The sequence below is a fragment of the Genypterus blacodes genome, unplaced genomic scaffold (genome assembly GCF_046128005.1).
Source record: "Genypterus blacodes isolate CSIRO-AG114 ecotype Tasmania unplaced genomic scaffold, CSIRO-AGI_Gbla_v1 ptg000438l_1, whole genome shotgun sequence".
Classification (NCBI taxonomy): domain Eukaryota; kingdom Metazoa; phylum Chordata; class Actinopteri; order Ophidiiformes; family Ophidiidae; genus Genypterus; species Genypterus blacodes.
Window position 1 is genome coordinate 2,934,225 of NW_027467208.1, and position 12,909 is coordinate 2,947,133.

General features: G+C 48.5%; 1 protein-coding gene across 4 annotated transcripts; it reads right to left on the reverse strand.

The window, feature by feature from the left end:
* arpp21 (cAMP-regulated phosphoprotein, 21) lies at positions 1-12,181 on the reverse strand. 4 transcript variants are annotated; one of them, XM_076139498.1, is made up of 20 exons: positions 12,003-12,181; positions 7,477-7,639; positions 7,202-7,372; positions 6,973-7,011; positions 6,692-6,769; positions 6,486-6,597; positions 6,130-6,268; positions 5,582-5,719; positions 5,382-5,481; positions 5,035-5,130; positions 4,846-4,883; positions 4,691-4,747; positions 3,796-3,986; positions 2,938-3,078; positions 2,636-2,757; positions 2,417-2,494; positions 2,091-2,240; positions 1,927-2,011; positions 745-854; positions 1-592 (listed from the first exon to the last, which is right to left on the reverse strand). In XM_076139498.1, exons 3-20 carry the CDS (start codon positions 7,370-7,372, stop codon positions 434-436), a joined length of 2,004 nt encoding a protein of 667 aa, XP_075995613.1. In that variant the 5' UTR covers positions 7,477-7,639; positions 12,003-12,181; the 3' UTR covers positions 1-433. The 4 variants fall into 4 exon arrangements, with proteins under 4 accessions (XP_075995613.1, XP_075995614.1, XP_075995611.1 ...); XM_076139499.1 differs by having other exon boundaries at positions 2,417-2,491; positions 7,202-7,376; positions 12,003-12,180; XM_076139496.1 differs by having other exon boundaries at positions 7,202-7,376; positions 12,003-12,180.
* Between the last annotated feature and the right edge of the window lie 728 nt (positions 12,182-12,909).

Here is a 12,909-nt window from a genome sequence, read left to right on the forward strand (position 1 = left end):
GCGTATAGAAATGTGACGGATCAATCCAGTCACACCGTTTTTATTTTCACACATAGCATTTGCTTAAAACAGAATATATAATTTAATATCAATATAAAACTTCATTTGTGTATATAAAGTATGCATTCAATACAGCGGGACTGATATATACTATTAAGCTTTGGTACAGTGACACATTTGTGTGAGTGGGTGTTGTGCTTGTGCCTGTGTGTGTCTCTGTGCATACACGATAGTCTATATGTGTGTGAGTGGGAACAATGTATCCTGTGGGCATCCCTGGGGAGGAGGTGGGTGTAAAAGTGAGGGAGGGGGAGGGGTGGTCTGCAGTGAGAACAAAAAAAAGAAAAGAAAAAAGGTGTGTGCGTTGAGTATGTGCACGTTCACACAGGAACCAAAGTCTCAACGCTCCGTCCGTGGAAGTGGCTTTCGTGCTTCAGTACCGTGCGCCCCAGGCCGGGCCGCTGAGGTTGGTGCAGCTGGGGGGGTGGCAGCTGCTGTGGTGGGCGGGTGGAGGCACCATGCAGCAGAAGCCCCCCTCCCCCCCAGCCCCGGTCATGAGTTTACTCTGAGGATAGGCGACAGACACTCCCCCCTGCACAGAGAGGGAGGGAGGGAGAGAGAGAGGGAGGAAGTTATTTGCCATCACAAGCACTTTGTGAACTTACACACTTCTTGTTTGGGGGGTTGGGGGGCTGAGATGTTTATAGCCGGGGCACAATGAGACCTTTGGGTGCTCTGTGTTACCTGAACCATGCTACACTGATGAGAGGCCATGGGTGTGTAGGTCCCCAGCACAGCCTGGGTTCGGCCGGGGGAGGACTGCTGCACCCTGAGGGCAGGGGGGGCGTAACCTGCTGCATACACACACACATACAACACAACGTCACCACAACACCCCACTACTGTTTGGCTGAACCACTTCAGTCCTCATATTTCTTCTCCCACTGAGCTCATTCTTGCAGTCAGCATTGCATATAATACTTTTCAAATTCGTTTTTTTTGCTCTTCATTCGTGAGGTTAGTAGTTTCTAGAAGCTTAGTCCAGAGTAGAGCTCCAGAGTTTGCAAGGTTTCCACTCTGTTCATCGCAGGCATCTTCTCTGGGTAAGGACACCAACTACATCCCCTGACTTCATGTCCCCTCCATTAGCCCTAACTGGGTTAAGGTCTTTATTTCAGGGTACCCAGAATAGAGGTGCGGTCCGGCTTCAGCAGTTAATAAGCAATAACCCATATGAGAACTGAACACTCCGTACATTTATGTGTGCTTTAATACTTCTATATTTCTGTGATTAAGGCAATATTACATTTTTTTTAAATGTAATATAAAATGCAAATTGAAGTAAAATTCCTCAGAAACAGATCCAGATGATTGTAAATGGATTTTTTTAAGGTTAAATGTTTTAGACCGAGTCGTCTCATACTGTGCATACACACCCTGCTGTGTGTACGTATTGATTCTGTGCTTCTGTTTGTGTTAATCACATTTTGATTGAGCTCTTGAGTATTGAGTGCATGTAAATGTACGGAGTGATGTCAGAACAGAAAGCAGGTTAGTGCAGGCGAGGCTGAGGAGCGGCGCTACGACACCAATCTGACAAGAGAGAAAGTAAATGTTATATCACTGACACACACTCATGCAAACTGTACGTGTATTAGTGGTGGTTAGACAAATTACTGCTTATATACTAGAAGCTATTTTCCAACAGTGTGAGGTTTAAGCGGTGCCTTATGTTGGGCCACGTATCGTTTCACTCTCTGATGAACAGAAACAGCAAGAAAAGAGACCGGTTCACTGTGAGACCCTCAGACTACATCTCTGACAGTGTAACGGCCCCCTCCCCTACTGCCACAGCCTCTCTCTCTCTCGCGCACACACACAGGCCGGCGCACACACACACACAGACGTATGCAGAAATGTGGGTACCTGGTTGAGCTGCTTGGCTGGGTGAGAGCGGCCTACATGAGTGCTGGGCTGAGGTAGGGTACTGGCCATAGTAATACAGAGGCACCTGCAGGGACACAACCAGACATGAAGGCGCCACACGTGAGGGCAGGGTGGGTGTCAGCCCTGTAGGGTGCTCCTCCTACCTGAGGTGAGGGCTGGCAGTAGCTGGAGGGGGTGGGGGGGGGCGGGGCTGCATAGATGTAACCCTGACCTGGGGGGTAAAGGGGCGGGGCTTCTCCTGATGGCTGACAGCTCACTGTCACGTGAGCAAACTGCGTGGAGAGATCTTCCACCTGTCAGGCAAGAGAAAGGAGGTCAGCGTGCACACACACACACACACACACACACACACACACACACACACACACACACACACACACACACACACACACACACACACACACACACACACACACACACACACACACACAAAGCCCTGCCATCGTCAAGGCAACACATTGATACATACTGTGGAGTACTGTTGTGAGGGAGAGACAGGCAACATCTGTGGGGCTGTGTAAGAGACAGACGAGTACTGAAGCACCTGACAGAGACACACAGACGGACAGACAGACACACAAACAGAGAGAGAGACAGACAGACAGAGACACACAGACAGAGAGACATGTCTGTTATAGTACATGTACATCTAGGACACCTTCTGTGTGTGTATTGGTGTGTGCCCTACCTGCTGCTGCTGCTGCTGTTGAGAGGGCGGGGCTTGCAGCTGTGTCTGGCTCCTGATTGGCTGCTGGCTGTCAGGAGGGTTGTACACAGCAGGGGTTCCATCAGGGTTGAGGAAAGGCTGTCCTGTAGGCAGCAGAGAGGAGGAGACGAGGACATGTCACTCACTGTTTATTCTTTTACGGAGAAAACAGACAAAACAAAACGATTCCCACACGCAGGAAGACATTACAGCCACAGCGTGAGGGCTATCATCACGCTCAAATGTCACCGCTCTGTGTGTGCGCGTGTGTGTGTGTCGCTCACCAGTATGTGGGTTCATTAATATGCTTCCAGGCGGGATGCCGTTCTCCATGTATGCCGAGGTCGCCGCAGGAGGCTCCTCCAGGATGGGAGGGGAGGACGGGTGGGGACAGGTGGAGGACACTTGCAACAGAGCGATGGAGCCTGAGAATGACAGAGAAAGAGACAGAGAGAGACAGAGAGAGACAGATACGATAAATAGAGATCCAGAAGAAGAGACTAAATGTTTTGAGACTTAGGTTGTAATAATTTGAGAAGTATTGTGGCTATTTGAAGAAACGGGAGCGGCCATTTTCCTCTGAATGTCTCTAAACGTTCCCACTTTATTTGCTCTTCAGTCCCCTGACGGCGGGGACGTGGAGGAAGACGACAAAACAAAAGTTAGAGAGGAAGAGGAAGGAGGAAGAGCACTCAATTATCACCACACATGGTTTGGGTCCAGAGCGAGGCTTCCTATCCCCTCCGCTCGCAGCGTGCAGCCCCCTCTGCGCTGCCATGGTGATGACGTATTTTTCTCCTCCTGACTATGTGAGGAAGGCAGGAGGTGTTGTGTGAAAATTTACAGCTCTGGTGTGAACGTCGGGCGCTTCGAGTTAAATTTTCACACCAACAGAACTTTCACTGCCTTTTGTTAATTAGACGCTGCAGTGTAGAGAACAGACGGGCGTATAAACAGCCTTCTCCCCAAACGTGGCGAGGAAAATCTGTGATGAAGTGCAATCGCGCGCAGGTAGGAGCGAAGGAGCGAATTGTCTCACCCCGACTGACTGAATTGACGCCTCGGCAAAGCTGCGATACAGACTGAAGTGTTAAAGCGGCGATAAGCAGGATTCTGACACTGGATTTAAAACGGAGGCGCACCTGAACCTCGGGGGTCCCAGCTGTGGTTGGCGGCCGGGCGGGTTTTGGGGGCGGGGCTCGTCCACTGGTATGAAGAGTCGGAGTCTGTGCTGCTCCAAGGTCGGGGTTCGTTGCCATAGCGACAGTCGGTCTCTATGCTGCTGTGCCTGCTGCTGCCCGTCCAGCTGGAGCCCGAGTTGTCACGGCTCCCCCTGTGGGGCACATTCAGAATCATCCCTCGGCCTTTACAGCGGCACAGCGCCGCGCCATTCATGTGAACGCCGGGGACAAAAGCGGCTCTCACACACGCTGCGATGCCTCCACACACACACACACAATAAAGGTCAGATATGGGCCGACCAGTGCAACACGCAGGATCCTGTACGCCAAATGAATCCTGTGCTACAGAGTGTGTGTATGTTTATGAAGCAAGCAAGAGACGCCCGGATGCTTCTGATGCATGGATGACAAAGAGACGTCGGGATTTCTATACAGGAAAAGGAAACAGGAACTATTTGATTCTTACACTGAGAGAACAACATGATCTATTCTGCTGTTGTTGATAAGAAAGTGAGAAAGTCTCTGTTTCTCCCTCCCATCCTGTCTGTCTGCACATGAACTCCTCTGTGTCACACTCAGCGTCCCACAGTCAGACGGCTTCATTACCGCACTCACAGGCAGAAATTACTGTGAACAAAAATTACCATAGCATTATATGGGTTCAAAAAAGAAATGAGCGGCGACCCCCTGATGCCACCGTGCAGTAATGTAATCTGTGTTGTGATTGTGTAAGTGTCGCCTTTCAGTGTTTTGATGTATTTTTCTGCATCTAAATGTTTTTAATTGTCTGCAGAATGTAAGATTACTGCAGGAAGTCTGTAGGCTGACGAGATTAAGATGATAAATGGCCTCCTACCTGAAGAGCTGCCTTCTCCTCTGGGTCTCAGCGTATGGATTGTACTCCTCCACAGCCCTGCTCAGCGGACACAAACACACACACTTGTCAAATTGTAATCTAAATGTAACACGGTGAAAAGGCACATTGAGAGAAAACACTGCAGGCAAGGTTACCTGGTTTCTACATAGGAGCTCTCCTGGGCACAGAGCGGCTGGAAGAGCGAATGAGAGAAATTAGAGATCCTGCTTTCTGTCTGTCCACCTGTCTGTCTGTCTGTCAGTCTGTCTGAGTGTCTGTCTGAGTGTCTGTCTGAGTGTCTGTCTGAGTGTCTGTCTGAGTGTCTGTCTGTGTCTCTCTCTTACCTCTTGGCTGAAGATTCTCTCTCGTACTCGTTTGTACTCCTCCTCTCTTTCCTCCATCGACTTGCTCTGCTTCTCCCACAGCGGGTGAATTCGTGTCTGAAGGGACAGAGACAGAGACAGGGACAGGGACAGAGACAGAGACAGAGACAGAGACAGAGACAGAGACAGGGACAGGGACAGGGACAGGGACAGGGACAGGGACAGGGACAGAGACAGAGACAGAGACAGGGACAGAGACAGAGACAGAGACGGGGACAGAGACAGAGACGGGGACACGTCAAACTCGACCAATCAGATACGATCAATGTCAATTACTGAGGAAGGAGAGGGAGCAGTGAGAGTCTAACCTGCTCCTCTGAACTGTTATCTCTCTTCAAAATGGCTTTCCATCGGTGGACCTCCTCCGTTTTGTCCTCGTGCACTTCCTCCATGAAACGCTGCTCCGGTCTGAAAACGAACCAGAGCCGAGCGTCGTTACTGCACGGTGACATCGCACAGACTTTAACGCCCACGTACTCACACACACACACACTCTCCGTGTGCTTACATGCGTGTGCTGTTCGTCCTGTTGATGATGACAGACTTGCCTGTCTGGTCTACATTGTGCTCCATGCCAAAGTAGGCCGCCACCCGATGGACCAGCATGCGGTGGTAGGACGACATCTGGGGGAACTTCTTGAAGGGACTGAGAGATGGAGAGGAAGAGTGAAGAGAAAGGGAGGGAGGAGAGGGAGGAGAGAGAAAAAAGAGGAAGAGTGAGGAGAGAGAGGGAGGAGAGAGAGGCGAGAGAGAGAGGAGAGAGGAGAGAGGAGAGAGGAGAGAGAGAGAGAGAGAGAGAAGATAGATTTAGAATGCTGGTGTGTTTTGGCCTCAGGTCCAATTTCATCTCCTGTGGCCCAAACACACACACAAAACCGGCCCCATATATTGAGCAGTAACCTAACACACACACACACACACACACACACACACACACACACACACACACACACACACACACACACACACACACACACACACACACACACACACACACACACACACACACACACACACACACACACACACACAGAGAGAGAGAGAGAGAGAGCAGACCTTGTGCTGGTGATGAAGTCGATCATCTCCTGCTCCAGTTTGAGCAGCATCATGCGGTCTCTGGGGTTGCTGTTGAGAGTTTGGACGATGAACTGGTGCAGGTCTACACCAGTGGAGTCTTTGTACTCCAGTGTAGGCTCTGAATGAGAGAGAGTGAGAGTGAGAGAGAGAGTGAGAAAGAGAGAGAGAGAGACACGACGCGTTACCGCGGCGACACAAAGACACAAAATGTCACAGCAATGAACAAGAGCGCAGCAGAGCCACAGCACATCTTATTACATCCGATTTGCTTTCCTCCCTGAGATATCATAAACACACACACACACACACACACACACACACACACACACACAGACCTTTGGGCAGCGAGGTTTTCTTTGGATCTCTGCTCTTCTCAAATTCTTCCTCCTTACAGGAAGTCCTCTCGTTGTCATGGCAGCTAGACGAGCCGTTTGCTTGTACAGACGCCTGTGAGGGACGAAACAGAAAAGGATTGATGATGATGATGATGAGGAGGCGGAGGAAGACCGTGTGTGTATGTGTAGTGAGTAGTGTATGTTACCTGACTGTCTTGGGTTCCATCTTCAGGTGGGGAGGGCTCCTCACACACAGCCATACTCCGCACCAACCTCCCTTTGGGCTGACACACACACACACACACACACACACACACACACACACACACACACACACACACACACACACACACACACACACACACACACACACACACACACACACACACACACACACACACACACACACACACACACACACACACAGTGTATGCAGTTGACACCCCAGTCAGATGAATAATGTGAGAGAGACTTTATTTTAGCTTACCTTCACTTTTCTCTTTGGTTGCACCTGGTTACAGTGTTTCTGCGAGGAAAGACAATTTGTTATAAAGTGTGAACGTCTGTGTGTGTCTGTGTGTGTGTGTGTGTGTGCAGCTACTTTTTTGCTTTTTTTGTAGCGTAGCTAACTACTTTACGCAGAAAGTAGCTTGGCCCTTAAATCATAAGCAGCTTTCCCCAACGATGATTCTCATGTTAGGATAAATCTTCCCCACCTGCTGGTCCTGTTTCTTGTTGTCATGGAGATGCTCCTCCGCCTCCGCCTCCTTCTGATTGGTGCAGGGGAGCAGACAAGGTGAAGGAGAGGAGCAGCCGATGACCTCACATGGCATCAGAGCGTGGGATTCTGGGAGGACGTCCATGCTTCTTACAGCTTCTTCAGTCATCTGTCTAAAACACACACACACACACACACAATGAGGATGATCAGGCTGTGTGTGTGCGTGTGTGTACACTTTCAGATGTCTTTGTGTGTGTTTGCGGACCCCACCTATCAGGACGTTGTTTACTGCAGAGCCTCACAGGTGAATGATGAGGTCATATATCCCATGATCCCACGGGGCAGCCAGTAACGCGATTATGCTCTGGGCTCGTCTTCGCCGTCGCTGCCGCTCCTCTGTCTGCCAGCGATTCAGAGCACGACAGCCAAAAGCCTGACGCGATCGGAAAAACAAGCAAAACAGAGCTTTAGTCGGCACACACACACGCACACACACAAAAACACAAACAAACCATCAAATTGTTGTTGCTGCATAAAAAGTATAGCTGCTGGAAATTACATTGAGTATTTAAGCGTGTGTGTGTGTGTGTGTGTTCCCATGGCTCGACAGTTAATTGCTGCTGAAATTGTGTTACAGTTAAAGTGTGTGTGTGTATCTATGACAGGAACATGTAGACCTTTGCTTGGCTGTGGTATTTTGCTTGTGTGCAGCTCCTGTGAGTGTATGCATGTGTGTGTGTGTGTGTGTGTGCGCGCGCGTGTGCGTGTGTTTGCATGCGTGTGTGTGTGTTCTCTAGCTTTTCTTAGAAACAGCAGCTGTGGTGAGCATCATCCGATCCACCAGCACTGATATTCCCAGAATGCCAAGCTGTGCCTGTGATCCTGGTAGCGAGACCAACACACACACAAGCACACACACACACACACAAAGTGGAGGCAGCATTCCACCATCTTCTACAAAGAGCCGAGCGCGCTCAGCTGGGACGCTTCTTGCTCATGGGAACGTTTATTCCTGTAACACCTGAGACAGAGGGAAGCTGCGTCCCAGGACAGCGTTACTCAACACCGGGCTGTGACACCCAAGGGTGCCTGTGTGAGCCGTGTTTACGTCCCACGACACCACTGCGAAAACACGGAACCTGACAGCAACGTTTACACTCAAAATGAGAGTGGGGAGGCTTCAGTGTGACGCCTTCATGTTCACACGGATAAAGGAAGAGAAGTCAAAGCCTAAAGGAAAACAATGATGACTGATCTGAATCAATAATTGGATTCATCAACAGAAAGAAAATCAATCTTTCAATTATTTTAATAATCAAATGAGATCTGTGTCATATTTGAGCTGTTTTTGCAATTGTCACTATTTTTTTTAAATATTTTACAAAGCTAAGATTCATTGATTAATTTAAAAATAAGATATCTGCTGATTAAATTACACAAAATAAAGATCCTACTAATCACAATTATATAGAATGATAACTTATCTGTTTGTATTTATTTAGATGTAGATTTATTTTCATCCATCTTACAGCTTAAACATGTGTTCTATAGTGTGTTTGAGCCGTATGTATAATGTATAACACTGTTCATATTCGATTCTCTGCTGTTTCTTGTATTTTGTGAATTTATGATGAAATACATAGAAAATATTTCCAATGAAATAAATCTGACAGCATCTATCTCCTGGCATTTTCTTGTTGCCGTGCCGTCAGCATCACGCAATAAAAGCCACGCCCCCTCGTTGGTCCCATTTTGAACGCAGTAATTCTTAAAAATTTTAAAAAGGTGTAAATTGTATCGGCCAACTCCCACTGAAGACCAATTCAGCCTTGTTTAGACAAAGACTGTGATGGTGTCTGCTGACGTCACCTCTAAACTCCTTCATGTCTCTACAGACTGAACCAGGCTCTATCACAAACACTCTACAGGATCGGGCCTGAGGTGCCACTGAGCAGGACGTTGGGGATCGACCAACTTCATGGCTGCCTGACCTCTGACCTCCCAGAGAGAGGCAAACACAAACAACACAGCTCCTCTGGGCCGGATTTGGCATCCAAATCATGCTGGTGTTGCATTTTCTCCAAGTGAGAACAAGAACGTGACATAAGAAACGGGCGGCAGAAACACTGACAGGGAGCGGAGAGACTGTGGAGAAAACAAGATGAATGGGAGGCCGAGGAAGAGAGATGAGGAAGCAGTCTGAGGGGACTTAAAAGGTGAAGAGGGGTGAGGGGAAAGCGAGGGATGAATAGAGAAGTGGAGGATTGGTGATGGAGCTGCTCGCCGCAGCGCCGCCCGTCCCGGGGCTTTTTCAGCCGACGGCCGCGGTGAAGGGATTTGAGCGGCGCTACGGATTTTTGAGCTGAGCGCTGCAGAAGCGCCCCGCCGCCCGGGGAGAAGGTGTGACACGATCATTAGTGCGTGACGGATGGCGGCGGGAGGCAGGGAGCGCCAGCACCCGCTACATCATCATCCATCTGCTGCTCTCCCCGAAGCCTCCAGCCCCGGAGCCACTTACTCACCAGGACACCTTTCTTCCCCGTCCAAAAGCTGCCTGGCTCATCTACGCTGACACGCTGGCAGAACACTGGGAAAATATCCAAAAGCTGCTTTAGACGGTCATTGTCAGCTAAACTAAGTCACATTCAGCCCTGGTGCCATCCAGTTCATCATTAAAAATCCATCTTTGAATACCACAGCTTTACTTCTCTTGTTTCTCTGTTGAGATCTGTTACAGCCCCAGACGGCGCTGTAACCCTTATCTCCATCTCTAAGAAGCTCCAGGTCCTGTGTCTTTTCATTTGCACTCCAATATCTCTAACTTTAAAACAAAACAACTTCACAGGAGCTGGTGTTTGTGCGCCGCGCCGTGTCCCTCAGGTTTCTGCTGAATTTAAAGTGGATTTTGTGTTTTCTCCCTCAGCTCAGAGCTCATTAGGAAACGATTCAGGCAAGCGCAGAGCTCAAACTAAAACCTAAAGCTCAGGTCTCTCTTACCGACTTCAAAATGATTATTGAGGATCTGGAGGCGGGCGCGCTAAAGCCTTTAAATCTGTATCGGCTCTCTCTCCTCCCTGGCAGTGGAGTTCTTATTAGCTGAGTGTGTGTGTGTGTGCGTGTGTTTTGTGCGCGTCTCTTTCTCATTTGCACCTGAATCACACCCCGCAGCGCCAATTTTCTATGTCATTGAGGTAAAAGTCACATAGAACAAGGACACGTTTAATTCCCCCTACACTCTGGGCGGAGCCTAAAGTAGGCTACACATGTGGAATTTAGGTTACTTTGTCCTCTGAGGTCATCGGCACCTGGGCGGCCACAGCAGCTGTTGTAAAGGTGAACTGTGCATCTGTGGCAGCGGAGAGGACGCAGAAAAACAACACTGAGAATAAAAATTAGGGTTTGGACTTTTCGCAGATTTTTTTTGTTACGTTAAAACATATGTGACTGCGGTATTTCAGAATGTTTGAGGCCATTTTGTACTTTTTAAAATATTTTCATTTTCCCAATCACTACAATTCCAAATAAAATCTGTTTCTCGCCGCAAAATAAATTCTTATATCGCTACTGGCGGTCGAGCGCATGCAGTACACAGACTTACACACAGGGGGGCAATAAAGAGTCCTGCATTTTATTTTACCTGGACATATTCCACCAAAAGTGAGTCTTTGTTTTTAATTAAACCTGTGCTAATGACTAAATAAATAACAATCTAGTTTAGTTGTATTTGTTTTAAATGGTTGAACCAAAACGATACAGGTGTTCATACTGTGTTTTACATTTACATTTGAATTGAACGCTACACTGAGGAATCATCAGTGATCTTTAATGGACCCTCATCAGATCCTTTCAGAGATGCAGCGCCATATTCTTACAGTATAGCTACTCAGTGTGGAGACATTTTGACAGCTCTTCTTCTAATTCCAAAAGGTGAAGTTTCTTTGATGTGGTTGGTAAGATTGATAACTGCTTTCTAAGATGGCTGAGGGATCGACTCCATCACATTATTTTACTTTTACTCTGAGTCCTGCAGTAAGCTTCAGTAAGCTTCAGTGAGGGAAGTCATTTTGGGATGCGATCTGTCTCCTTCCAGCCTGCAGGGACTCGCTGCTCGGCGGCTGAGTGGAAGATGCGGCATGTGGAGCTCAAACAAACAGGTGTCATCTTCAACTTTGCGGCATCCTGTTGACCCACATAACGGCCCCGAGCCCGATCCGCCATGTGTGATCTACTTTCGGGGTTGGGACTCTCGCTCTGGCCGCCGCGGTGCGGGTGTGCGTGCGCGAGAGGGTGTGTGTGCGCGTGTATATGTGCGAGTGTGTGTCGCATTACCGTGACCCGGACCAACCAAGCTGACACACGGGGCTATTTTTACAGCGGGTGGGGAGCGGACCTCCTGCTGCGGGACCTCAGCGCGCAGTCAGCGGCTTGGAGAGGCGGACAGGCGGACCGGAGGACTGGAATAAACTCAATAAAACTAACGGCTCGCTTCCACACACAACAAGAAAATAATTTAAAAATCGATCAATTAATCGATTCAAACTCATTTTCATCCAATACACGTCAGACGGAACACAATTTCCGCACATTTTCCCTTCGTCACCGTCAACTTTAAATGACACCGGAGCGTTTGTCATATTTGATCCGCTCTGCCTCACCCCACACGCGGCCAGCGAGCACCGGGAAAGTCCCGGTAACAAAGCTACAACAAGCGGCGGCGGCGTCGTAGCCAAAACAAGGGAAGTGAATCAATGAGGCTAATCGATGAGAAACAATTCGGTGTGTGTCCGTTATCTTACCGTGAGGAGGTAGAGGTGGTGGTGGTGATGATGAGGAGGAGGATGATGAGGAGGAGGGTGATGTCTTCCTCCCTCCGTGCGCTCCTGCCGGTGTTTGTGCCTACCGACGGGCTGCTCGGTACGGGGTGTCTGTGACTGCGAGCTCCGTCGCTCCTCCTCCGCCTTTTGCCCGTCTCCGGTGAGGAGGAGCGGGGGGGGAGGGAGGAGGAGGAGAGGAGGAGGGACAAGAGTTCTGAACCCCGCGCCACGCGCCCACACACCGGAATGCGCGAAAAGACACCGCCCCCCCCCCCACGCCCCGCCCCCCCGCGCGCGCGCTCTCACCCACTCATCTTTAGCTCATTTCTTTTCATTTTTAATTTAATTTCACATCATTTTAATCTGACAAACTTTACTAATGACATCATGATGGGAAATGGATTCAAACGTTACACCACGGTAATGTAGACTAGATAGATAGATAGATAGATAGATAGATAGATAGATAGATAGATAGATAGATAGATAGATAGATAGATAGATAGATAGATAGTCTGTGTCTACATTTAGAAAGATTGATCAATATTTCCTCTGAAAAAGGCATTTGTGACATCACTGACATGACATTATTATCTGTAAAACTACACAATACAACAACCTGACCCACACCCTCAGGACTCATTTGTTACTCAGTTATCGACAGAAACAGTGGATGTCTCTTCTTGCATCCCATAGTATTTATTATTATTGCCTACTTTGGATTAACGGTGTATGAAAGTTACAACAAAATGTCCCTATGTTATTTCTATTGAGGTACTTAGTCTGAAATGCTGTAATATTTGAGTTTGTCAGTATTGTCCATGTAAACACACACACACACACACATAGACCATAAACATACTGTACATGTACTTTCCAACCTGAACTA